The sequence below is a fragment of the Myotis yumanensis genome, unplaced genomic scaffold (assembly GCF_028538775.1).
Source record: "Myotis yumanensis isolate MYYU_CA2020_CCGP unplaced genomic scaffold, mMyoYum1.0.hap1 SCAF_14, whole genome shotgun sequence".
Lineage (NCBI taxonomy): Eukaryota > Metazoa > Chordata > Mammalia > Chiroptera > Vespertilionidae > Myotis > Myotis yumanensis.
Genome location: NW_027223765.1, coordinates 24,501,646 through 24,529,385, shown reverse-complemented (window position 1 = coordinate 24,529,385; position 27,740 = coordinate 24,501,646). Strand labels below are relative to the sequence as shown.

Genomic DNA, 27,740 nt, shown 5'->3' with positions numbered 1-27,740 from the left:
CTGGGAAGCTCAGCTTGACCTGGCCTTGGCTTACTTCATCTTTTCAAATGCCAATCTCCCCTCCCTCTGTGTCCTAGTCATGGGGGCTTCCACCAGCTCCTGAAAAATGCTTAGCTCTATCTTGGCTCATGCCTTTGCACTTGCACTTCTCTGTGCCCGGCTAGTACAGAGCTTGCTGGTTTTTATTCTTGAGGCCAAACTTCAGTGTCCCTGCCTCAAAGAGGAGCCCTCCATCCATAAGGGTTTCTCCCCTCCCCTATTATTCTGTGACAGAGTATCGTATTCTTTACGCCTTTCATAGCAACTATAGGACTGTGTAATTCTTTCTTTTAATTATTATCTGGATCTGCTACTGGGATGGGAACTTATAAAGACAGGAATCCCATCCATCTTAGCCACCCCTGTGTCCCTGGTTCCCGGGGCAGACTGGCACATAATAGGCTTTCAATAACTATCTGTTGAATGAGTGAACAAGCAATCAGAGGGCACAGATTGGTGGGTTTACATAAAAAGTATAAGGGCCTGGCTGGCATGGCTCAGTGGTTGAGCATGGACCTATGAAACAGGAGGTCACGGTTCGATTCCCGGTCAGGGCACATGCCTGGGTTGCGGGCTTGATCCCAGTGTGGGGCGTGCAGGAGGCGGTTGATCAATGATTCTCATCATTGATGTTTCTATCTCTCTCTCCCTTTCCCTTCCTCTCTGAAATCAATAAAAATATATATTTTTAAAAAAGGTGTAAGGGTATAAAGGTATAAGAGAAGGATGATGGGTTTATACAAACATATGTAATAGGCATTTGTAAAAGACTTAAAAATTAGCACTGAAAGATAATCAATCAACTTGTAATTACCATCAGGCATGAACTCCATAGATTTTAGCATGATCTGAGTTGTACATTCAGCTTACTTGCTATCTGATCATCTCTACTTTTAGTTTCCACTTTTCCCCTTCTGCATCTTAATTCCTGACCTCTAAACCACAGAGACAATATGACAAATTGAGAGAGAGAAAAAATGAAGGGGGAAGGGATATTATTACAAAAAACTCAAAAGTAAGATAAATGGTAATGCTAGTCATTGAAATTTTAATAATAGAAAAATCAAACCAGTTGGTTGAAAAATAGCTGTGAGACTCGGCCAAAACTGAGTGATTTATTGAAGGCAGGTCTATGCTACCAGTATGATGAAGCAAAGACAGCCTAGGTAAAATTTATATCATTTGGTAGGCAACACATTATTCTAGCTCATCTCTCCAGATGTATGACATTTTGGGCTTGATTATAATATGCTGTAAATAAAGATTACTCACCGTGTCCGCAAGCTAGGAAAGAAGAACAAAGGAGATTAGGTTATTATTTGGTAGGAGAACAGAATTCTGTCCTGCGTGGGAAAATCAGGGCAGCTGAGATGCTGCACTGTGTGCTTTTTGTAGATGACTCAGAAATCAAAGCATCAGATAGGGTTTGGAGAAAACGCAGATGCATCCCAGCATCTTGGCACAAGCCCTGCGCCTTCCACAGGGAATGGGAACGGAGAGGTGGGACAATAAACAGCCATAACTCAGCAGCCTGCAGCCAGCTGTCAAGGAAAAGAACGTTGGCCCGGGAAGGAACATTATGTTGCAGGGAGGTGCACAGAATTTGGAAAGTTAACAGGCCCTACCCTCTCTTTACTCTAAATTTCCTCATGTAGATTTCTATAGCTCTCAATTATATTTGTATACGCACACACATAAGTGTGTGTATAAACATCAGACATAGATTTATTCTGAAGCAAATGATGCTTAAGTTTTAGGTCTGTACTGTCCAACATGGAAGCCATTAGCCACATGTGACTTTAGATTTTAACTAGTTAAAATGAAATTAAATATAAAATTCAGCTTTTCCAGTACTCAGAGTCACGTGGCTAGTGGCCACCGTATTGGACAGTGCATCAGAACATTTCCATCCTTACAGAAAGTTGTACTGGACGGCACTGGTTTTGCTCTCTCACCTGCTGTGGCCCCTTGCAAGGCCCTGGGAGGGCCCCTATCGATGGCCTCACGTGAACACATACTTTTATGCAGAAAGCATTGATTGTGATTTCCTTTCTTGTTCTAAAGAACACTTACTTTTGAAATAATTTTGTGCCCTCCTTTGGATTAGTGATTTTCTACCGAGCCCCTCAAATTTTAAAAGATCAGGCCTCACCCTACTTGGATCTACTCTTGAGTCATCATAGTTCACATGACTCCCATGTCAAAAGGCCTACTGTGCTAACTCAGCCCCAAAGCGGCCAGTCTTCATGACACAATGTATATATTTTGATTCCCATCATTGGATGGTTCCATTCTGCTGCATAAAGGCAGAGTTACGATCAACCCTGCAGCCCTGGCCAGGTGGCTCAGTTGGTTGGAGCATCTTCCGTACACCAAAAGGTTGTAGGTTTGATTCCCAGTCAGGGTGCATATGGGAGGCAACCAATCCATATTTCTCTCTCACACTGCTGTTTCTCTCTCTCCCCCTTACTCTCTCTCTAAAATAAAATTAAAAAATATCCGCAGGAGAAGATTTAAAAAGAAAAAATCAACCCTACATTCAAAGCTTTTAAGTCTGTATCTTAGAGACCAATGCCCTCTACAGAAATCAGCTCTACTTTGTTTATTTTTCTTCCCCAAAATGCCTTGAGGAGAAATTTGATTCTTCATATCAGTCATAATGTTTATTTGGAAAGTCAATGAGCATGTGCAGATAAACATTAAATACTCAACTCTCTCCTGATCTTGTACATGGACTTCCTTTGATGGTGGTAACACCTATTTTGGTAGGACAAGCTGCCATAAGGGTCTTAAAGCAAATTCAAAAGAGCGAGCATTTGCCAAATCAAAATACCTTTTTGCTTTTAAAATTTTGAGAGGAAAAACTATTGGCAGAATGAGTAATTTTACAAGTAAATCAGTCCAACTCAAAGTAATCAAGCACACCTTCCCAGGTATTTCTAATCCTATAAACCAAAATCTGGGCTCCCAAACACCAGGACACCTTATCATCACAGCTTCTTACTCATCTGTCTCTTTCACACCAGGTGAATTCAATCCTGTCAGCCAGGGTCAGGAGTTAATAATCATTTTAAAGTGTTCACTGTGATTGTCCATTGATTGATTGATTTCACCATCCAGAGAGTTCTGACCTCATATCTCAATTTTCCCTAGAAGCACTAGATATATCATTACTTAGTGCTTGGAAGAGGTTCCATTAAACATGCTGGCAGCAAGAGAGGGAGTTAGTTAATAGTCACCAGTCTATGCTGACTCAAAATATATGCGGTGACATCTCTAATTTTAAGAAATTGGCTGGTAAATTGTCTCAATTTTGAGTGCAGAAATTGCTGCTTTTCTTCTATGAATGCTGACAACTTGGGTGATCATTTTAAGCAGGGTACTTACGACTGTGGTCCCGCACATACTGAATGAGCTCACACATCTACAGTTCAAAAATAAAACAGAAAGAATTAACCAACAGACTGCCAGATCCCGAAGTTTAAAAAGAAAATACATTTCATGGAGTGCTTGGAACACTCCGTTGGAGTCAGGAGATACATACGGAAAACGAAGCTAATCCTTTGGCCCCTTTCACACCCTAGGGAAACAAACAAAATGTGGTTTCACTGCTCTAAGCACATACATCAGTAGCCAGAATGCGCACCAACATTACTCTAAGAAAAGGATGACTTTTTAAAGTTTTTATTCTTATTAAGTTAGAGGGGGAAGGAAGAATACACGTAGATATTCCTCACCTAATTTGCAACAACATTCTAAGGGGGATAACCAATAAGCAGCAAGTTTGATGAACACAAATTTCCAAAGGCTATTTTCCTCCGACCCCATGTCTTGTTAAGGGCTGTCCAGAATCTAAGGATGGAGCTGACCACTGGTCACTGGACCATCCAGATGCCTGGCCCCTCCGTAAGACAGAGGTTGGGAGTTCCTCAATTCCATGCTTTGTCTTGGCCACCGAACAGGAGCTGAGCTGAACCTTAATCTGTTCCCATCATCGGCTGGAGGACAAAGGGACCCGACTCGATCTGACATCTGGAAAGATAACCCCAATTGTCTTTCATAACTGAATATACCTACCTACATACACATGTCTATCTGAGAGAGGACAGAAAGAACAAAGTGGCTCGAATTTCATGTGTTAATCCCACCTTTGAAACAGGAAGAGTCTGGCTAAGAGAGACACTCCAAGAAAAATGCAATGGAGCCCACCCAGATTTCTGAAGAAAGCAAATTTCATGTCAACGAAACTTCGGCCATTTATTCACTATTTATTAATTTCCCCTTAACTTCATTTGCTGATCATTTATTGAATGTAAGAAGAGGACAAGGATTGGACAGATGAATAAAATGTGCTGATAGTTGACAAATCTCATTTTAGTCTTTATACTGTTCATTTACTCCCTCAGCTCTCTCCACCTCCCAAGACATGGCAACTGATATTTAACTGGCATCTTTTTGCTTCCTCTTTCTGAGCACATAGAGGTGGAAAATAGTTGCCAGAGACAGAAAGTATGTACATTTGGACAAAGAAGACTCCATGCACTGACTTTTTATTTGGAAAAGGATCTGGTCTGATTTATGGCTTTTCAACTCACCTTGTGTCCAGGAGGTCCCAGCTCCCCAGGGGATCCCGGTTCTCCGGGAAGTCCAGCGGATATCTCAAAACAGAATTTATTTACTTTAAAATTATATTTATACATATGTGTGTGTGTTTGTGGGTTTGGGCATTTTAAGTTTCAAAGGCAATTCACTTTCATTTTAGAAAGAGATGTATAAAAAGCACACGGAAGGAAAAAAGTCCTCAGTAATACCTTCTCCCCCAAATAATGCTAATATTTTTGTGTCTTTTCTTCTAGTCTTTTATTTATTTTCTTGGTATTAATCTGTATGTTCTTTTCTCAATTTTATACTTTTTTTCCCTGTTGCCTTTTAAACTAAATATATATCTCTGGACACTTTTGTGGTACGAAATATTCTTTTGCAAAATCACTTTTCCTGGCTGCATAGTATTCCAATAGCTACTAGTAGATATGCTATGATTTACTTAATCAGTCCCTTACCATTGGCACTTAAGTTTCCTATTGTTGTAATAAGCAATGCTTCCATAAAGTTATATGTGCAATTCTGATTATTTCCTTGGGAAGATTGCTAGAATTGGAATTGATGGGCTAAGGGAGAAATTTTTATCTAAATTAATTTTTATCTAAATTTATTTAGTGACTTTTATTTTATTTATAAAATGAAAAACAAATGAACAAAAACCCCAGAAATACAAAAAGAATTTAATATAGAAACCCTTGAAACAACAATAAAAAAACATTTAACAGTTGGCTGAAAATATCTGTAGCAAAATGGGAAATAGCAACAGTCATAAAAACAACAGTTGTTAACACTTATCGTATGCCAGGAATTTTTCCATGTTCACTCGACGATATAATTTATCATAAGGAAAGCTAGAATTTAGTTTAAAAATTTGAACAATATTCCTTTGTTCACTCAAAGTGCCACATAATTTATAACCTTTATAGGAATAAAAAATGAAGTTGTCTAAAATCAACTTAATTTGTAAAAGCAATGGCCCATGGAACAGCAAATAATTATTGATGTCCTTTGGGTATTCCAATGATATTCACAGTATGCTGGGTTATGTGGAAAAAAACAACAAAACTTACTGATCTTGTTTTTTTTTCTGTTTTTTGTTTTTGTTTTTTTTTCTTTTAGCAGATATAGATTGACCTCTCAGGGGAAAATGGTAGACTGAGCATATGCATTTAATTTTGAACCCTCCCAATGTCTTACTACAATAATAGTAAGTGGATTTTTTTTAAAGGCAAAACCACCTCCACAAAAACCCGACAAGCATGTAGAGAATGAGAAAGGAGATAATAGCCATGAAATTTTGGAGGCAGGAAAGCAGATGTTTAAGTGTTAAATGACTTAGCAGATCAGAAAAAGCTGAATCCTAAGCCAACAGCAGGAAGAGCCAAGAATTCGTGTGCTTTATAACATTCCCAGAAGGCTCAGAAATTGTCAGCACCAGGTACCTCTAGATGTAGAGGCAAAAGGGAGAGGCTAAATTAAGGGTTGGTTGAAAATCATCTTAGGAATCCACCAATCTCTTTCCAGTTCTCTGGGTGAAGGTTCCTTCTTCCAGCCCAGACAATAAAACTGAGTTGTCTACCCTAGGGACCTCCAGGAAGAGTTGAAGGCCAATGGCACTGTCCTGAGAACAGAGAGATCAAAGGAAGGTAGGTGAAATAGATGTGGACCCTCAGCTCTCCTTTTCCACGTGGTCCTAGGAAGCTGGCAGCCAGACCTCCACCCTCAGGTAGGCAATTGCAAGAATCTTCTCAGGAGAATCTGACTAGACAAAGAAGGAAGACCTAAGATGCTGGTACCAGAGGTTTGCTAAGAACTCAGCCAGCTCACTTTTCAGTGAAACTTGTGGCTGACTAGCCCCACATCCTTGAGGCTGCCAATCAGCCTTTTTGTTCTCAATAGGAAGAGAAATCCCATTCTCCAGACATATGTTAAATATAGAGAAAAACGGGGGGGGGGGGGGGAACCCTGTAGGAAACAGACTATTTGGGCAAAGGAGACTTAAAAAATACTAATTTATATCCTCAAGAGAGGTAAGAAGAGACATTTTAGCCATGAAATAAGAACAGAAGAGTATAAAAAAAGGAATATTCAGAGAGAAAAAAATGAACTCTTGAAATTAAAATATAAGAAGAACATTGTGAGTAAAGTCAAAGAAATCTCCCAGAAAGTAGAGCAAAGAGACCACCTGGAAAATAAGAGAGAAGAGACAGGGGCCGAGGGATTGCCATTTTTTCCTAACAGATCTTGTGAAATTACTTGATTCTTTCAACCAGTGGTTCTCAACTAGAGAGAATTTTGAAGATCTTCCACGGGCGCCATTTGACATGTCTGGAGACATCTTTGGCTGTCACAGGGGGATGGAGACAGTGGCTGTTGTTGGCATCGAGTGGATAGAGGACAAGATGCTGCTAAATATACTAGAGTGCACAGGACCTGCCCTCACACCAAAGAGTCATCCAGCCCAAAATCTCACTACTGAGTTTGAGAAAACCTGCCTTAAAGTATGTACATGTGTAAAGTTAATAAAAATATAAGTTCATAAAAACACACTTGAATACACAGAATAAGACAGGTTGAAAATCACAGCAAATTAAAAATAAAATTCTTCAGTTGGTAAAACAAAACAAAGCAAAACAAAACACCAAGGTGAAGATTTAGAAAACTTAAACTGGGAATGTAAGCATTCCACGAGAACTGAGGAGGCCCTCAGCATTTAAGGCAAAGCTTGGCCAAAATCTTCCAATAGAAACATCAACTCTGGGAGGGAAAACCTGGAAGTTTCCAGTGTTTCAACTCCAACAATACTCACAGAGATGAAAAGCAGCGTGACAGGTGAAATAAGCAAGTTTCAAACAGTGATAAATTGCCCAATGTGGGAAAAAGAAGAAATTCAAGGAACCAAAGGCCAAGAGAAAAAGTTTATATATCGCCCACTAGTTTGTTTGTTTTTAAAAATGATTAATGTGCCATTGAGGGGGGGCGTGGAGGGTGGAGGGCGAGGGAGTCCAACAAGCAGCTGAACTTGTTAGCAGGTTTCCGATGTTGATGGGTAAGTGATTTCATTAACAAGCTGAGGGAAAGAGGTTCCAGAGACTCCGATGCAGATGGCATCTAGATTGATTTCCAAGTCTTTTCCAATTATATTTCTAATTATATCAGTCTTCATTTTTTATAAAGAGCATAATGTTAAAGGATAGCCATCCAAAAATAGGTATGAGGAAAAGATTTATAGCTGGGAAGCAGTTCTCTTGGGAGAAGCAGGATGGAGAAAAAGAGCAGGTTCTTTATTTTGCACCCCTAAACCCTACATAAACAATCCCTAAAGTTCTTACTATACTTTGTAAAAACAAACAAACAAACAAAAAACCAAAAAAAAAACTACCCAGAAGCAAATGAACTCTGATGACAAAACTGGAAAACCACCTCTAGTCTCAAAGTCTATCAGATTTCGTGTTTTTCTTTTCCTGCCTGGCATGGTGTTAAGAGCCGTTTACCTGATCAGTGCTGTTCCGAACAAGAGAGACAAAGAACGTATCTGGAGACAATTACCATAAGCTTGTCTCTTTCCTAAAGCAGCCATCTCATACCAAGCCTAGGATACAGCAAGAGTCAGCAAATGCAAATATCCATTCCTGAGCCACAGGAACCCAAGGATGCTGATGAGAATTACTGCAGACTTGTGTTTAGTCTGAATGATTCAGAGCATTAGGCAATATCTAACTCCCTCCATGGGATAATAAAGACACATTCAGTTACATAATAAATGGGGACCTTTCTCTCCAAGCTCAAGAGATACCCTCTTGAGCTCAATAAAGAGAGGGTCTTTCAGGGTACACACCGCATTGGAGCAGTTTAACAAAACCTTTCTGGTGAACACAATATGCCAGTGGGCATTAGCTTGCACTAAATCTGCCAGGGAGACGTGATTAAACTGGCCATATTTTGGCAATGGAAAACATATTTTAGAACACTAGGCCACTTTAAAAACAACCACCAAAAACCTTATTTCCAGTGTATAGGAGGCTACCTTGGCAGCCAGAAGGGGTGAACTTGCTCACTAAAAGCAAACAGTCATCCACCTTCTTGCTGGCATTGAAGGATGAGCAATATTCCCTTCCCCAAGTTTGCCTTAAACACACACACACATTTTACAAGTCTTTGGAAACAACTCAAATGATTGGAAAAACACTGAAGAGGACTTCCCACAGCAGCCGAGGTTGTAAGCATCGAAGAAACTTACCATCTGGCCTCTAGCTCCCTTGGGTCCTGTTTCTCCTGGATCACCAGGGTCCCCAATCTCACCCTGAATAAGTTCAGAAAAATAAAATAGTTACTAAAATCAAAGAGCGCTCTCAATGTGTTTTTAAAACTAATTCCAACATGAAGACATTTTCATATACATTTTTATCTTTAACAGTCAACTTTGAGGTCTCTTCCCCATTTTCATAGCTGTCTGCCCAGCACAGTGGTGCTCACTGTTTTACTTCTGTCTCTCCAGCCAGAACACAGTCTCTTCAGAGGCATGAACTGTGCCCTTGACGTTGTCCCCTGATCTCGTCATGGGACCTGGCATTTACTGAGCTCAGTCGACGTTTCTAGCAAAAGTGAAAGCCCTAAAGGTAGAGGACAGCATTGCTAACTTATTATCTGAAGGTGATTTATAAACACATTGGGAAAACTGGGGCAGGTGATATCAGATAATTTTGGTTTTCCTTACATTTTATTTTCTTTCCTTTGAACAAAGATGAAACTAGATAGGACAGAGGAGAAGGAGCACAGGTGCAGAGGAAAATAAATAAGGGTAATTTCTTCCCTTACCTATGAATTAAAAAACGAAAAATATTTTTTTTTATTTAAAAAAAAACTCCCGTCTTCCCTCCTTTCCCCTGTAAAGATTTTTAAATTCATTTATAATGAACTGTCCTTCTATGGTCCCTCGAGCATCTCATAACCCACAAGTGTTTCTGATCGATCTCTAGTTAGTATGAAGCACACAATACCTTAGGTCCACCTTCTCCAGGGAATCCTTCTTGTCCCTAGAATGGACAATATGGAAAATTAATATATGCATGTATCACCACGGTAGGCTCAGACTAAGTTTAATTTTACCCACTGCCTTATTTTGCTTTAGTTGCTCCTGAACCAAGGAAAGGTTAAAAACAAACTGTACAGCACTCTTTGAGAAACTGACTTCAACTTCTATGTTGGAACCAATATTTACTGGTTTCACTAAAATGTTGTGGCAACACGAAGTAAGTGTGTAAATGTATCCTGTGGAGGAATTACACATCAGCGCTCCTCCTGTAGGTGTGTCACAGGGAAGCTGGTTATTTGGCCGTGTGTCTCTGAAACTGTCCTCTGAAAACGGATTTCAGTGGAGAAACTGGGAAAGCCTGGAGTCTAGACTCGCTTTCATTTTCTGCTTCTCTGCCTACCTTACTTTGGCCACAGACCATAGTTGAAGACGTATGATAATCCCTATTTGATGAAATTTTTTTTTATTTAAAATAAAGTTTATTTTCTGATCATTAAATGTAGTATCTCCTCAAATATATATAAAATACAAAAGAATAGAAACAAGAGAAGTACCCACTTCTCATTACCCAGAATCTCATTACTCATTATAAATACTGGGTTATATTTCCTTTTAGCTATTTAAAATGCATTTGAGCACAATTGGGATAAATGGTGTGTTTTTCCCCTGACTGTACTCTGATTTTTTTTCTTACTTGATATATCACATAATGATGTCTTTATATAATTATAAACTAAATACATTCATTATAAAAAGTAGCTAACGTTCCAATGCTGTAGGCTACGTAATATTTCCCTTTTTATGAGATACTATGATTGCATCATTCCCACTGGGATTTAATTTGGAATTACACTGATTCTTTATAACATTTTAGCCTTTATTCACATTTTAGTAATTCTTTGTCATAGGTCCCAAACATTTTACATAAAGAATATTCTTTTCAAGAAATATATGTTTTTGTTGATTTTAGAGAGAGAAGCAGAGAGAGGGATAATAGATAGAAATATCGATGAGAGGGAATCATTGATTGGCTGCCTCCTGCCCGCCTCTAACTGGGGATCGAGCCTGCAACCCAGGCATGTGCCCTGACCGGGAATTGCACAGGTGACCTCTTGGTTCATGGGTCGATGCTCAACCACTGAGCCACACCAGGTGGGCAGAAAGGATATTCTTCACTTTATTGTTTTTTGTGGATGTTGTTAGGATTTCCAAGTAGTTACTATAAATATATATATAAATTTATATATATATATATATATATATATATATATATATATATATATATAAAGTGGTTTCGAGAAACTTGTCTAGCTTACTTCCAGACATTTAAATATTCAGTGACAAATAAAACTATCTTTCTGATGTAGCTGAAATGTTTTCAGTTACTACTTGGCCCACTGCACTTACAAAGGCCCTGTGGAACCTCTCACTAGAGTAAACAGAAGAGGAGGAGGACACACTTTGGAATCCTCCCTGAGTGCACTCGAGCCAGAGCTGCTCTGATTCAACGCACTGTTCAGGCCGGAACCAGCCAGGCCCTGGCTGCCCGTCTCTGCAAGGACCAGAACACTGACTTCCAAGTTTCAGTTGTTGCCTGCACCTTGAACCACCAGATTGTTGTGTGTGTGTTTTATTTACACTCCATTCCGCATAGGATATCAGCAAATAAATGATCAAAATCTCTCTCGAAAAGTCCCAAACTGCCTAGCTCTCTGCTTTCTTCTTTCTCTTCAATGTGGCAAATAAATGGAAACCACACAACAAAAGATACACAGAAAACGTCCAGCTTACTGCCGACAAGCCTTACCTTTGCTCCTTTACTTCCGACGCGGCCATACCCTGGGTTGCCATCATCACCCTGTAAACAAAGCGATTAATCACACGCATCCCAGACTACGGCCAGACGCGGGCTTGTTCACAAAAGAACTAGACAGCCAGCTCTGGGGTTTGATGAGGAGAAATGAGGAAGCAGCGTTCTCTGGGGAAGGCCACTGGCATTTGGTGATAGTGGCACTAAAGGCGTCTCTCAATAACATATACGGCACTGTCCCTTAGTCTCATCTAAAAAGTAGGAATAATAATTATACCCAGTCCTGGTGTTAATACGAGGATTAGACATTTCAGGCATGTAGTCATCTCAAAAAAAAGGAGGTAGTGGTGTTCTCCCTTCCAGAGAACACCTGTATTTTAATACCGTAACACTAATCCATCTTCACTTGGCCAAATAAGATCTAAATGCCTGGGCACTGGCTACTGTTGGACCCTTGTAGGCCTTAGTGACAAGCCCTCCAAGCATCGGTTGGGTTTCTGATGAGTGGGTTCTGATGGGAGGGAAGACTGGAAGAAGGGCTATGGGAATGCTGACGACAAGTTCTGTCCATTTTATGATTTAGCTTCAAGAGCACCCTGGCCAGGCTGTTTGGTACCTGGGAAGTTGCCACCTTGGAAAAGCTGGCCAAGGAGCTAATCCAAGATGAGGATAACATCTCAATTTCTAGAGAGCTGCAAGGCTAGACTGGGATGGTATCTCTCACACACCTGCTATCCATTGAACACTGCAAGGGCAGTCATTTTATCTAAAAGATAAAAAGTGATGCTGAAACAAACCGGCAAGCCCCGCGGACCAGGAAGGCCAAGAGCGCCTTTTTCTCCCGGATCTCCAGGTTCCCCCTGTTAAACAGAACAATGACATGCAACCTTGTTAGGTGGTTTTTGTAAAATGAAATTTAAAACGATGGCACTGAGACAACACTTTTTAACTGCATCCATGTGTATCACACAGTCACAATGGGTGTGTGGCCAGGACTGGGAATTGTGCCACCAATACCAGAGGAACCGGCTCTGAGGTCTCCTCTATTGATCAATGAAGCCTCAACAAGTCTGATGTATTGTTTAGTGCAAGCTGCCATCTTAGCTGCTCAGTGCCATGGAATGCACTCTTGGAAGCGTCATGCCGTCCGTCAAGGAGGAAGCTCTGCACTATTTAAGAAAAGTAACAAAACTGCGATCCATGATGATCCATGCAAATCATCTGGCTACTGCGAAGACCACAGGCTTATTAATCTAGTTTTAAGGTTTGACATGCCAATCACTATAACTGAAGTAGCACAGCGTCCCTCGCAATTGTTTCTGACTTCTGAATCCATCTTGGTATTATGTTGAGGAAATTCCAGCTACGTGGGAAAGTTGGCACAGGTTTACAAAAGAAGGTTAACTCCTTTTCTAGAAAACAACAACGAAAAAACTTTCAAAGTTTTAGATTTTAGATTTACAGAAACAGGAAGACAGTACTTGGAGTTCCTATATGCTCCTATTGACCATTACATAAGTTACAGCAGGAGGGTACATTTCTCACAATAAATGAATGTTGATTCATTATTATCAACAGAATCCCATACTTTATTCAGCTTTCCTTAATTTTTACCAAATATCCTTTTTTTTTTGCTGTTGTTCAGGATCCCATGCCATGTCTCCTTAGACTCCTCTAGACTGTGAGTGTATCAAATATTCCTTGTTTTTGATGACCTTGACAGTTTTGAGGAATACCGGTCAGGTATTTTGTAGAATGTCCTTCCACTTGGGTTCCTCTAATGTTTTCTTCTCATGATTATGGTGAATTTTTTGGGTTTTGGGGATAAAGACCACAGAGGTAAAGGGCCATTCTCATCACATCATCTCAGGAGTGTGTCCTTGTCAACATGGCTATCACTACTAATGTTAATCTTAACCACCTGACTGAGGTAGTGTGCGTCAAGTTCATTGCCTAGTTTCCCCCTACCCCTGCCCTTTGCACAGTGTAGTCTTTGGAAGACACAGTGTGGGAGTGGTGTAGCCCACACTGAGTGGGAGTGGTTAACTCATTTGTAAGGACAGAAAGGCAACACGGTAAGTGTGAGAAGTGCAAATGGACAAACGTTCACCAGCACTGAGCACTGCGGTGAAACAGAAGAGGGTTCCATGAAAGGGAAGCAGATCACCTGCCCTGATGCCTTTCCTTCTGGACACTGGCTCTCAAAGTGTGCACACGCTGATACCCTTGACCTCTCCCTCTCCCTCTCCCTCTTCACAGCATCCAGTGTGCTTTTCTGTTTCTTTCCCGTCCTTTTCAGTAAGTCACTCTGTCTTCTCTTCCCCTCCTTACAAACAGATATTTCCAAGAGTCCAAATGACTCTGAAATCATCTCCAATTTGCCCCAAACCCTTTCCTTCTGTGATGTGTTACCACTCATGTTGGAAGCCCATGAATCATCTAGCCCTTTTCCCTCTGATTCAGTTTCCTACTGGAAGAGTCCACAAAGCCATCAGGAGCCACTCCTGTCCTCACCCTGTTAAATCACACAATCATTGCTTGTCTTGAAAACTGTGAACATACCAACTAGTCTCCTAGCTTCCAATCTCGCAGCCTTCAAAATATTTCTACACTGTGTTGCCTATTCAAATCTTCCAAGTCTGGCTGTGTTCATACTCTCCATTCAAATACTGTAAATAGCACTGTACCGACTACTGGTATGTAATCAAGTCAGTAACCACGGACATTCTTATTCTTTATGTGCTCTCCAGGCAGGATCATGGTTCATTCCCCAACTACCCATTCCCAGGATTTTCCAACCCTGTGCTTTCCTTTGCCCTATTTCTTTTATGATAATGGTATCTTTTTTGTTTATTTTTTTGCTATTTTTTTCTATCCTCACTCAAGGATATTTTTCCATTGATTTTTAGAGAGAGTAGAAGAGAGAGGGAAAGACAGAGAGAAACACATCCACTGGTTGCCTCCTGCATGAGCCCCATCCAGGGCCCAGGCCAGGGCCCAGGCATGAGCCCCATCCAGGGCCCAGGCCAGGCCAGGCCAGGGAGGAGCCTGCAACCAAAGAACGTGCTCTTGACCGGAATCGAATCCGGGACCTTTGGTCTGTAGGCCAAAGCTCTATTCACTGAACCAAACCGGCTAGGGCTTGCCCTATTTCTTTTACCTGAAATTTCCAATGCCCATCTCTGCTTGCTAAAGCCCTTCTTATCTTCTAAGGTCCATTCAAAGTCTGTAGCCACTATGATACCTCTTTTACCAGTTCAAAAATATTTCTATGAGCACTATTTCAGTCCCACATTCCTGACTACTTGATGACAAAGATTCTTGTCCTGAAAATATTCTGAATTCTTTGGAGTTGATTCCATACCATATTTATCATTGTACAACATAGAAACTCTCCAAGGAATCAAATATTTACTAAGCACCTATTATGTACCAGCAGTTACTGTTCTAAGCACTAGGGATGCATCAGTGAGCAAAACAGACAAAGATCTCTGCTCTCCTGCTGCATGCCAGGCCAGTGCCTTTGTCTTAAAAGGTGTTCAGCAAAGGTTGGTTTGAACAGAGGAAAAAAATAATGGAAGAAATAACAGTGTGTATGAATGGAGAAGAGAAGAAGGGAGGAAAAAAAGAGAAGGAGAGAGGGAGGAAAGAAGGGAGAAAGGAAAGCACCCCCCCAGAAGAGGCCCCCTTCCCTGAGGTCCCTTAGCTCAGATTGGGAGGAGCCCCTGTTGAGATTATGCTCAGCTGGAATCCCTGACATCATTCTGGTCCACACCCACATCCTTAGATGTTGCTGGCTCTCTAAGAATCAAGCCAGGGTGTAGGGGCAATGGGATCTGTTCTCCTTTCTGTTGAAAGGGCTCTGGCTAATAGCACCAGGCACATTTCCCTTGAGGAGAAAAGCTGAACTTTGGTGGGTATAAGGAATGTGACCTACTTTATTTCCTTGGCTTCCCAAATGGCCTCGACTCCCTGCCTCTCCTCCTGGTCCTGGAGGCCCCTGAAACAAAACAAGAATTGCAAATTTAGCAGAACATAAAGCAACTTTCCTTTAAACCGTTTGTGTCTCTGCTAGGAGGAAAATGAACCACAGATGCAAAAAGACTTGTGGCTTTATTGATTCCTGCTTTGGAAAAAAAAGTATCATAGCTGTCAAGTAAAGACTGGTCAATAAAGGGAAATTAATAAAGTAATTCGTGCCAGATGTTGCCTAAATGATTTGAGCTTCCTTCCAAAGAGATTTTAGATTTTAAGCAGATGTGGCTAAAATGTCAACCATTTAAAGTAGGCATTCAAAATGACATTTGCCTTGAACTACAGTCTTCCCGGTTCTTTGCTTTGGTAGGAAGCATGTTGAGTGTGTGTGTCTTGTAAACAGATAAGAACAGATCTCTACCCTTGATCTTAGCCAAAAGGCCAAGAAGCAACATGTGTATGTGTGTGTCTTAAGGTAAACATCTTTATTGGCAAATAATATTATTTGTACAATAGAAAGATCAAAAAACTTTACTGAAAATAATTTGCAGTAATATGTTCAAGTAGTATAATATTCTGAAATAGTTTTCTCTTTCCTAGCAATAAGTTAGAAAAGTAAATGAATTTCCACTTACCAATGGGAAAAAATATTGTAAAATTTTTAAAATAAACTTAACAAGAAATATAAAAAGACCTACATAAAGAAAGCTTTAAGATCTTACTGAAGAATAAAACAAAACTTAAACTGAAGGATAAACATACCACACATCTATATGGAAAGTCTATTTGATATAATAGAAGTCTCTCCAACATTCTAAAAGAATGTTTTATTGGAATAGCTTTAAAGGTGAACATTTAAAAATTCCAATTCAGAGCCAGCCCAAATGTCTTATGTTATTGACACTATTGATCAGATTTTTCCTTTGGGTTATCAAAACATATGGCAACAGAAATCTCACTTGGTTAAAATGGTTAAAGTACTTTTAAACAATCCTCAGTGAATTGAAATCACTTTCACAATTTTTTTTTTACCATGGTTACTATAATTTAAAATAAATAAACAAAATCTGTGTAATCAGCATGATACTTGGCAAATTAATTTTGTTCAGAAGAAAAAAATGACATTAATCCTTTCATCTTAAAAAACTAAACTGTAATAAGTTGGACATCAAACAATTTTCCTAATAGGAAAGATTGTTGAACAATGAACTCGTTACTAAGAAAGATAACGTGATATTCCCACAGCTCTCCATCTTTTCCTCTCCCTTCTCTGTCTTAAAATAGTCTCAATTTTGTCACTCTTCATAGCTCTCAACCTTTTTCCTTCTTCCAGGAGCACTGCTGCATGGAACCAGCTCCCATGACCTTCACATTCAATCCGGTTGGCTTTTCTGTTCTTACCTTACTTGAGATTGATGACGCATTCTCTGAAACTTTTCATTAACTCTGTACCATCAAGTTACCACAATCGTCCTGGTCCCTTTCTTGTCTCTTCTCAGGAAACTTTGAAGGCAACCCTTCTTCTGTTTGCTTCTTAAATCTCCCCGGGCCCCATCCTCTGACCTTATTTTCTCACTTTCTCCCCTCTTCCTGAGAGAGAACCCCATGGATTCACATACCACTTCTACAAAATGACTCCTCCATATACGCATCTCCAGTCCAAACCACTCAATTGAACACCAGACTCATACATTAAAATGCCTACGGGCTATCCCACAGGAATTGATTACCAAGATAATCATATTTACCATCAGTCCTGCTTAGTTTCATTTTTTTTTTCATTAAGAAATGGTGACATTTTCACTCTTCCTGAAACCCAAGCCAGAAACCTAAGAATCACCCAGCCCCTTCCCTCTAGCTCATCTCTCAAAACGAAGCAGCTACTACTACAATTCATACAGATTGTCTCCCCTCTCTGTATCCACCTCTTCCATTCCCATTGCCATCACCTACTTTCTGGCCCTTCTTGTTTTCTGCCGAATTCCTGGCTTCCCATGGCCTGGCTTCTCTCTAATTCATTCCCCACTCCTTTCTCCTTTTGATTTAAAATGTCAGGCTGCTGCTGTCACTTTGTCTGAAATTCTGAATTCTGAGTAACTTTCAGAATAAAGTGTTAGTACTTTATTAATATATAAAAATCCCTGAAACTGTTGGTATTGCATGCCTCTGTAGTCATCTGTGACTACTTCAATCATTCTATGTTCATGCTCATCAAACCATATGAAGTCATCACATACTTCTTGTGTCTTACATCTCCACACTTGTGCAAGTTGTTCCCTTAGCTTTGGTCCATTTTTCATCTAGGGCAGGGGTGGGGAACCTTTTTGCTGCCAAGGGCCATGTGAATATCTATAGCATCATTCGCTTAATATAATTCACTTAATATAAATGAATGTTGCTATGAAAAAAAGCCTCTAGATTTATTGAATTCTGAGTCCCACCTGTGGTTGCCTTGGCAGGGCCAGACCAAATGATTTCACAGGCCTTATATGCCCCATGGGCCAGATGTTCCCCACCCCTGATCTAGGAAGAAAAATAATCTCCCTTTCCTGAAAATCTTACTTTTAGCATCACTGTTTCTAGAAGAATAGCAGAACACCGTACTTGTGTTGGATCTCACAATTGTCCCACAGATTTCTTTATTCTGTATGCAACTGTTCACTTATTTCTCTCTCATCCACTAGATAAAAGACAGCACACTCCTTAAAGGAAGGGGCATGTCCTATTGACTTCATATCTCCAGAACTTTGTATAGAACCCATCACTTCACCCATCTTTTCATTTACTTATCCAACTTCCTATTTAGGAATGGTTCTCAGGAGGAGAAAATCATGTGTTTACTTTGTTGGTTTTCCATATGTAATTTTCATGTACATCACAGAAGGAAGAAGTAGAGGGATTTTAAGTGTTCAGTGGATGAGCATCGAACTATGAACAGAAGATCACAGTTCGATTCCCAGTCAGGGCACATGCCTGGGTTGGGGCTAGATCCCCAGTATGGGGCATGCAAGAGGCAGCCAACCAATGATTCTCCTGCATCATTGATGTTTTTCTCTCCCTCTCCCTCTCCCATTCCCTTCCTCTCTGAAATCAATATATATTTTTTACAAATCAGAAGGTCAGCGATGGGAGGCCTAATGCAAGAATAAACCACAAAGACACCTGAGGAGATATTGATCTTAACAACGCCAGTCTATCCCACATTCCAGCTACATTGAACCACATGTGGTTCTCCAAATTCACCTTAATATCTTTTTCAATATAATCTGGTTCTTTTCCTTGGATGCCTGCCTTTCTCTCATGGTCACCTGGAAAACACCTCCTTATCTTGCAAAAGCTAAATCATTCTTCTCGTCCTTTAACTCCATCCTTCTCCCACTACTCTATGTTGGGCATAATTCTTTTTTTTTTTTGGCTGGAACCTTTATTATTTCCAAAACAAGCATCCTATGTAACTTGAGGTGGTTTGAATAGTTATTTTTGGGTTACTGTAATAAATGCTGGTCAAAAAACACCAATCATCTTAATAATCATACACACTTATTTCATTCATTAAGAACTTCCAAAAATAACTCTTCTGTGATAAAAACACACACACAAATGTCACAAGAGAGTTAAATAATAGTCTATGCAGGAAAATTCTGCTAAGGTATATTTCTATTTTAACATTTAGCACATCACATCTCAATTATCTGTTTGCATGAGTCTCCTTTATGAGCCTGGGAGCACTGGAGGGTAGGGCCTGACTCATCCATTTATCCTACTACAGGGTGTGACAACAGGAAACACTCAGTAAATGTTTGTAAATGAGTAAAATAAATTATTGACGGATCATCTAACCTAGATTATACAGAATGATGAAATGCGATGATTGCAATACAGATTACATATTGTTATATGTTATTATTTTGGCTTTCCTTGGATTGGCTATGAGCATGCTTCGGGTATAAAATAGCCCTGTTAAATTAGGTAACACTGATGCAATATAATAGTAATAAACATATATACTGTGCTTACCATATTGCAGGCACTGTTCTAAGCACTTACATATTAAACCATTTCATTTTTACCACAATCCAATGAGGCAGCTACTATTACTATTATTTTATAGCAGAGTAAATTGAGGCACAGAGAGGTTAAACAAATGAAGGCCCCACAGCTATGAAGGCACAAGTCTGGAGGTCGTACCCAGGAAGCCTGGCTTCAGATGCTATTGCCTTGACCACTGTGCTACGCTTTGTAAAGATGAACTTCTACTTTGTATCCCAAATTTGCACTGAATAATTTCAACATTCCTTGATACTGTATATGATACTAGTCACTATTTCACTAAAAACTCTACATCTTTAAAGACTAATCGCAGCTCCTGTAGGAACCAGTATTTTGTGTCTGATTTCCCATTCCTTTTCTAGCCCATGGTTATGTGACTGTAGGACCTTTAGGTAAACCAAACAAGAAAGGAACAAAGGAAGGCACAAACGGATATGCCATGACTTTCTTTTCTTTTTAAAAAAGATTTTTATCGATTTCAGAGAGGAAATTGAGAGGGAGAGAGATAGAAACATCGATGATGAGAATGTGCCATGACTTTCAAAGTTCTTTCTTCTTTTGCATTGTGCCATGGACTGTATTTCTTTTTATATCATAGCCATATACTTGGCTGGATTAGCACATGTTTGATTTATGCAAAATGCTCCCACACTCCATAAATTAACAAGCCTTCAGAACACTGTCAACAGAAATCACATCCTTTTTTCTAAATGTGTGCCCTAAGAGCAGCTTTCAAGCCTGCAATTAGAAAACACTCACGCGATTCCACCCGAGTGGCTGGTCCTTGTGTGTTATGAGGGAAGACAAAGCCTGTGTCAGTGGATTTAGAGCCAGTGAAGAATAACACCCTCTTGTCCACCTGATTGTGTTTGTCTCTGTGGGTTTCCTTTGGAAACAACAATTATGAGATCCCATTCATCATGTCCTGAACATAGAAAACTCTACACATCTTTGAAATACTGCTTTCACTGTGTTGACAAGGGTATTTAAAGGAAAGCAAGCAAAGAGAGAAAACCATGCTTTCCAGCTAGATAAATGGAGGAGCTAGCCCAGGGACAAGTGGTGCCTTTTGCTACCTCTGGCAATGCCAAGACGTTGAATGATTTATGACTATGACCAATCGTGCCAAGGCAAGATTAAAGGGGACTCACTCAGAAGCACACTACAGGGAAAATGGAATAACTTATTAAAGTAACAGCCACTTGGATACAATTTTGGAGTCTAGAGCAAGGGAATTACTAAGCTCTTTGAATTTCAACCCATCTACATCTCAATATTTTATATAAACAGATGAGATAACCACCCAATATATGTTTCCCTTGGCTTTTTTTTTTTAAATCCCAATTTTGTGCTGCCAGCAAGCGTTTAATGATTCAAAGATGTGAAGGCAAAATAGTTACTTTTCATCACTTTAATCCTACCGTAAAATTTTAAAATTTTCATGCTTTTTGAAGGAGTGCATTCATCAAAAAATGCAGGGAAATTTCCTTATAAGTAGTAATTAATATGGTTTAAAATACTGTGTCATGAGATATAAGTTTATGCAAATAGCCTCTTAAACATTTTGATGATGACTACATCCACTTACAGTGTTGGACCACTGCCCAGTTGAATGAATGGATTGATTCCCTTTATTCTCCTGCTAGCTCGGAGTCTAAGTCCCAACTATGTCTCATTCATTCATTTACTAATTGATTCATTACTCAAATATGCATTGAGCTCCACTGTGCAGCAGCACTGTTGTTCTGAACTCCGGAATATAGTACAAGCAAGATAAAGTCCTGGCTCTCACAGAGCTTACAATCTAGACGAGGGACAAAAACAGCTAAACAAACAAGTGTATACTATGATAGCAAGTGGGCAAGGGCCAAATCATGGAGGGCCTCGCTACTCCATGCATGGTCCAGGGACCAGCAACAGCAACAGCAACCGCCCCTGAGGGATTATTGAAAGTACAGAATCGCAAGCCCACCCCAGACCTCCTGATTAGAATCTGCATTTTAACAAGTTCTGTAGGTGATGCTTACACACTTCAAAGTTTGAGAATGCTGACGTGGGACAGTCATTCCCAACACTGGCGTGTATATTAGAATCGCCTGGGAGAATTAAAGGTACTGAGACCCTGGCCTCACCTCGGGATTCTGAGGTCAGTGGTATGGGCGGGCCCCAAGTGGTGGAGAGCTTTACAGTCTGCCCAGGAGATTCTCGGACATAGCTAGGCCGAGGCCCACTACAGGACGAGGTTGTATTTGGGATGCCTGGAAAGCTCCTGAGGATTGAGATAGGGGGAGTGAGGTGACCTGGTTTACCTAGGGCAGAGTTCTTCACCTTACAATAATAGTTGTGCTGCTGAGGTGAAGAGCTAGAAACCAGCTCTGTGTTGGACAGAACGACAGCCTGCTTAGCAAGCTAGGGGCCAGGGTGTGGTGTGGCCACACTGAGCAATGAGGTCAAACCTAATACACTTTTGCTGGTCACAGGCAATTGAGTAATCCACCTGCAGGAAAGAAACTGCAAGGACATCAACATTAAAGGCCAGAGGCGGTCAGTCACTTTTTCTCATCACATACCTGGGGACCTCTACTTCCCAGGCCTCCTTTTTCTCCTTCCACACCGGTCTCTCCTCTGGGGCCCTATGCACAGAGAATTAAAGCATTATTTTCTCCCTAAAAGAGAACACTTGGATATTGACTTGAATATTAAAATGGACATGCTAAGTCAGTGACAGGGACAGAAGAAATTGGAAAGAGAAGTCCACGCGTGTCTTTGGTTCTGTCTTGATCTGTTGAGCTCTCCCCCTCTTGGGGGTGGTGAGGGGGGGAGGGCACGTGTCCAATCTGACAGACAGTTGGGCATTTGCAGTCCAAGTGAAGAAATACTGAACAGGTGAGTCTTTCAGCACTGCTTTCTAATTATCCTAAGCATCTTTATACTCCAATCGCATATATTATGTTAAAAGAAAATAATCCTAAAAAGAAAAAAGAATCCTTAATTATATAAGCCCCAAGACTGAACTATTTAAATGGAATTTTTATTCAATAACCACACCGAAGACCGGTCACAATAAACAAGACACGGCATGCAGTGAGATGAAATTTAGACAGTTGTACTTCTGGAATGTTATAGTGCTTATTAACTGTGGCTTCCATATGTTATGCAGACAAACCTTCCTGCTGTGTTTGGTTTTCACATCTATTTTAAAATTATGTCATGAAAAAAAGTAAGAATCTATAAAATGGAAGAAGGGATGTTAGAGTCATATGGCTTGCTTAGCATGAAATAAAGCCAGCCAATCTATTGAAATGCTTCCCCACAGCCCTAGCGGCAAATCTTTCTCATTTGAAGGTGGGAAAAGGAACTTTCCTCAGCTGGCAAGTAAGACAAAGAAAGGCGATCGAGCTAGAAAGAGATAGAGGTCCAAGGAGCAAACCGTTTGCTGCTCTGAAATCTTGGTAAATGTGAGCAACGTTTCTGAGATCTAAGGATATTTGTTTTGCCCAACTTCCATGCACTGCCAACATATAATAGTCTCTTTAGGGTTGTTGTTTTTTTTAGCTATGTGGGTTAAAGCTTTGAAAAATTGCAGAACCCTGGCTTGTTGTGCATTTGCCAAACAGCAAAATAATTTCTCAAGATTTCAAGACGGAAAAAAGAAAGAGAGAGAGACAATATTCTTACGTTCTGTGGTCTGACTTTTTATGTTCATCTCAGCCTTTTCTAGGATTTCCTTTCTCTTCTCATTATTTCAGGCTACATCTTGCCCTTTCTGGCACATGCTTCCTTTTCCCTCATGTGAGCAGTATGAGAGCCAAACATGGCCTGTTCCTTGTAAAGCAGAAAAGTGCTGGAGGCAGCTCCCAGGAGAAGTGAGCTAGAAAGCACAGGCTGAGTGCCACACTACAGATCACCCCGCCGAAGGCTTCAGCTGTATTTGGAATAATTGTTTCCTAGCGTGGAGCCAACTTTTCTACAGCACAGCATCCAGATATGTAACACTGAGAGCTTACTGTGCTAAATTGGCCAAAATTCCCAATTTGGGGCTCAATGTTTTCCTTGGCTCAGGTCTCTTTAGAATACCCTAGTTAGCCTGGACTCAATAGCGGGGCCTTCTCTTCATGTTGACCTTGAGCTCTGCCACAGATAAGAATCGCTCAGGGACCGCTGCCCAGCATGTTTATTCTCCATGAAACAAAGCTTAGATAAGGGGACCAAATACTGTACAAGTCAAGATTGTGTTGCTCCCCTACTTTATTGCCCTGAAAACACTTTAGACAACTGTAATTCTGAAAGGGGAAGGGGCTGAGGGATTCTATCAAGGCTTCTGATTCTTAAGTTCTCACATCATGATTAGTCTTTTTTTCTATTAAAAAAAACTTTATTTTTGCAAGTATAACATATGCCCCCTCCCCACCCCCACCCCCATTGACCCCTTCTAGCCCACCCCCAACCCCAGGCCTTCACCACACTTTTGTGCGTTGATTAGTCTTAATTGTACCTGAGGGCCCTTAAGTCCCAGTGAGCCTTCAAGTCCATCTGGGCCTGGGGTGCCTGTTGTCCCCTGTAGTGAGAGAGAATCAACCAGTTAACACTTTTTCCTGAGAATTTTGTCTGCTTTATGAGCAAGATTATAAATATTTTTTCAACCACATGGCAGTGCAGGATCTTTGCAAAAAGATGAATAATAAAGGAAAATACAAAGGGGGAAATAAAACATTTCTATAATCTCATTAAGTAGAAATAACCACAGCTATTATGTTAGTGTATTTGCTTTCAGTCTTTATATGCACGCACACATTCCTTTATTTTCCTATAATGCTTGTAATATGCCATCTCCATCTTGGGCATTTGGCCTAAAAAAAAAATCTCACAATTTACTTTGCATTTTCTTAAAAAATCTCTAGTATCCTATAACATTCTATTTTTATTCGAATAGCTTAAGTATCTAAGGATCAATAGCTGAGCATTCTCTTCATGATGCCCTTGAACACTGTGAGATAAGAATTCCAGGAAGAGTAAGAAAGGATTAAGAAAGTTTACTTTAGGCAACTACCAGTATAGCCCAAATTTATGTCCCCGTTGTTACACAGTTGGATGTGATTAAATGCCTCTTACTGATGTCTTTTCCTAGAAATCAGAAAGAAGAAATTTCTCAACACCTTCTCTGCCCAATCTCATATCATTTGCTTCTTGCCATTTTTCTGGATCTGCTTTGTTGTTGAAGTCTAAGCTTGGCATGTGTGTGGATGGGGTAAAGTCTGTGGATGGTACAGTCTTAGTCTTTACCGATCTGAACATGTCTGTTTTCCTCACTGATAGTATAGCCACCTACAAAACTCTAGGTTAACAGCTATTTTGCCTCTGCACCTGCAAGATATCAATGTGTTGTCTCTGGCATGTATTATTAGTGAACAGAAGTCTGCTACAATCTAATTTGTTATTCCTTTCACGGGTAAAACTGCCTTTTCCCGGTGGTGCTTAAGATGCTTTCTTTAACACTCTGGGGGTAAACCATGATGTGATTCAGAGTGGATTTATTATTACTCATCCTCATTGTATTTTCAATATGAGGATGTGTGTTTCCTCAATTTCGAAAAATTCGAAGTCGCCACTGCTCTTTCATAAATATTGTGGGCTCACGAAGCATGTATAATGTATCACCAACATGTACAAGGGGGATGTGATTCTATTTGGTGTGGCCCACTTCTGAACAAAGCATTCAGAAATACCATCTACATTAGGGTTTTATTGTACTGTCTTGGCTTAAAGTGGGTTTATGTAAATTCTAAATAAGGTTTCAGAGATAATTGAGCAAAAATCTACAAGAAAAGTCCCCAACTGAGTTACTGGAGTTTGTGTAATTCCAAGTTCAATTTAACAGTAATGGGGCCAAGTCATGTCTCTTGTCATTCGTTTTTATGGTTTTGAATAAAGTGCCCACATTTTCACATTCTTTTAAGATTTGAGTGTTTGAAATTGTAGCCTTAAAATTTTCCAACATTTTATTCCACAACCAATATCAGAAAAAGAAAAGAACTTCAGGCCTGAAAGAGACGTGTCAGAGTCTTGGTTCCAGCTCTTTGAGTGCACACAGAATATTTATCATATGTAGTTAAGAAAAAAATCAAAAACAAGTGTACCTGTGGGCCTGTATGTCCCCTTCGGCCATGAGCTGCCTAAAATAGGAGGAAGAGGTATATATCAGTAACTCTGGGGAAAAAAATGCTTGTTATATTTCATTTAAATTAGTAATCGGCATCTTAAGGCACTAACATTACAACATGTTTCCACATATTGCTCAAAACATTCAATTATCCTCTGCACCATGACAGCCAAATGTTGCCAACTCTGAACTCTGACCCTAAGGGCAACAGGGAATTAAGATCATAGACAATTGAAATCTATAGATACTTATGAGAGCAGATTGTGGTCAGTAATTCATCCTCCACTAAATGGTTACTGGAGCTGCTTGCAGGAGCTCCAAAATTGACTGGTTTGAATTTTATTTCTTTTCATTTTTCCGAAGTATGACCACGTAAGCCAGAAATCAGGAATAGAGTGGCCAGCAGGCAGGAAGCCAAATGGGAAAACTGGGAGAACTGACTTCATGAACTTTATTATAGATTAATGTCAGAAGCTAAAGGTAGCCAAACTGATTTTACCCATCCCCCATCAAAGCCAAATACCTGTCAAGAAATGAATCACCACCATCATTCAAAAGTCACTCAATTCCATTTGTTATTAAAATATCCAATCAAAAGAATGGTGCTCCATAATCAAGTGGGTTTTTCCTAAGACTCGCATATGTAAGATTAGGTGTGGATATATGCCAGATCCATACTTCATAGATCTGGATATCAAGAGACAAAGACATTTTATTGTCTACATTAGGATCTCGCAGTAAGGTAATAGCAATACTGACATCCAGGATTTGGAAAATTCACTCTCTATCAGACAATATTTTCTTGATGGAAACTTTCTTGAAATATTCAGCTCAAAATTCTCAGAGGCCAAGATTGCAGACCTTAAATTCTGCTGATATTATTTCAGTCAGAATTTATGATTATCTAGGAAACAGACTGCACCTGGGGAAATGGTTGGAGGCCCACTTCTTGAAAACCCCGAGGAACCAGCTTTGAGGAAAGTCTCAGTCCTATCAGAGGGGAAAGAAGCTGTCTGTCCTCCTTGAGCACAGGGTTTATCTGCTCGGAGTCAGTTCACTTCAGTTTCATTAAGAAGAACACCTACCAAGGACTAGCTACCCACAACACACATTGGATGGGAACCACAGGGGCTTAAGGATGACACACACATATCCACAGACACAGAGTCCTTGATCTCAGAGCACCCTCACTCTTTGGGTTTGGCGGGAGGAAATGAGTATTTATGAGGCAGAGTATGGCACATGCTACAGGAAAGGGGGAATGGTAGGAATATGGGCTTTGAAGAAAGCAATCGTTTCCAGTTGGTGAAATCGGGAAAAACCTTCCTGGAAGAAAAGATTTTAAAGATGGGTTTTGGAGGATGAGTAGGAGTCTTACAGGGAGAAAATGTAAGGAGTCTTCTTTTTAGCAGAAGATACCAGCCTAAGTAAAAATAAAATAGGAGGTGTATTTTATAGTGGCAATTCTGGGTCTAAGATGTGAGAAGAAAGGTGAGTATTAGGGTTACTAAAGCTGAAAACACTAGATGAAGGGTTCATACTTCATTTAGCAGAAACCACTGGGGTTCTTGAAGCAGAAATGTACATGGCCAGACCTAGGGTTTAGGTGGATACATCTGGTTGTGGTAGGAACACGGAATGAAATGCAGCCTTACCTTTAGGCAAAACAAAGAGCTTCTTATATGATAAAGGATAAAAAAACAGGCCTCCACATCCAAATATCTGGTCCATTATCATAGTGTTTGAAAGATCATCAATAAACACTTGTTCTGTCTTTAAGGTTTGACCTTGACAGAGCTTGATTTAAATGACTTAACACATATTTATTGAGCTCCTGCTTCCTGGAGGCACTTGTCTGCGTGGTGGTAAGAAAAACCAGACTCCTGTCCCTACGCAGGAGTTTGTAAGCCTAGTGGTAGAGACAGACCATAATCTACCATTCGCACAAATAATGGAAACATCTCCAGAAGTAATCAGCTGGTGCCTTCATTATGAAAGTCAGGGTTTTAAATACCCTGGGTTAAGTGTGAAAGCAAGAAAATAAGAAAAAAAAAACGCAAGGAAATAGG

The 27,740-nt window shown here is 40.1% G+C and overlaps 1 protein-coding gene across 1 annotated transcript in view; it reads right to left on the bottom strand.

The window, feature by feature from the left end:
- COL6A6 (collagen type VI alpha 6 chain) overlaps positions 1-27,740 on the bottom strand; it is a 93,155-nt gene that overhangs the window by 21,283 nt on the left and 44,132 nt on the right. Inside the window, exons 20-31 of the mRNA XM_070391120.1 lie at positions 25,649-25,684; positions 24,007-24,069; positions 22,082-22,144; positions 15,424-15,486; positions 12,284-12,346; positions 11,484-11,534; positions 9,642-9,677; positions 8,882-8,944; positions 4,635-4,697; positions 3,584-3,619; positions 3,427-3,463; positions 1,312-1,323 (exon numbers count right to left, since the gene is read on the bottom strand). Of these exons, the coding sequence (XP_070247221.1) occupies positions 1,312-1,323; positions 3,427-3,463; positions 3,584-3,619; positions 4,635-4,697; positions 8,882-8,944; positions 9,642-9,677; positions 11,484-11,534; positions 12,284-12,346; positions 15,424-15,486; positions 22,082-22,144; positions 24,007-24,069; positions 25,649-25,684 (586 nt within the window). The remainder of the gene's footprint in view (positions 1-1,311; positions 1,324-3,426; positions 3,464-3,583; positions 3,620-4,634; positions 4,698-8,881; positions 8,945-9,641; positions 9,678-11,483; positions 11,535-12,283; positions 12,347-15,423; positions 15,487-22,081; positions 22,145-24,006; positions 24,070-25,648; positions 25,685-27,740) is intronic.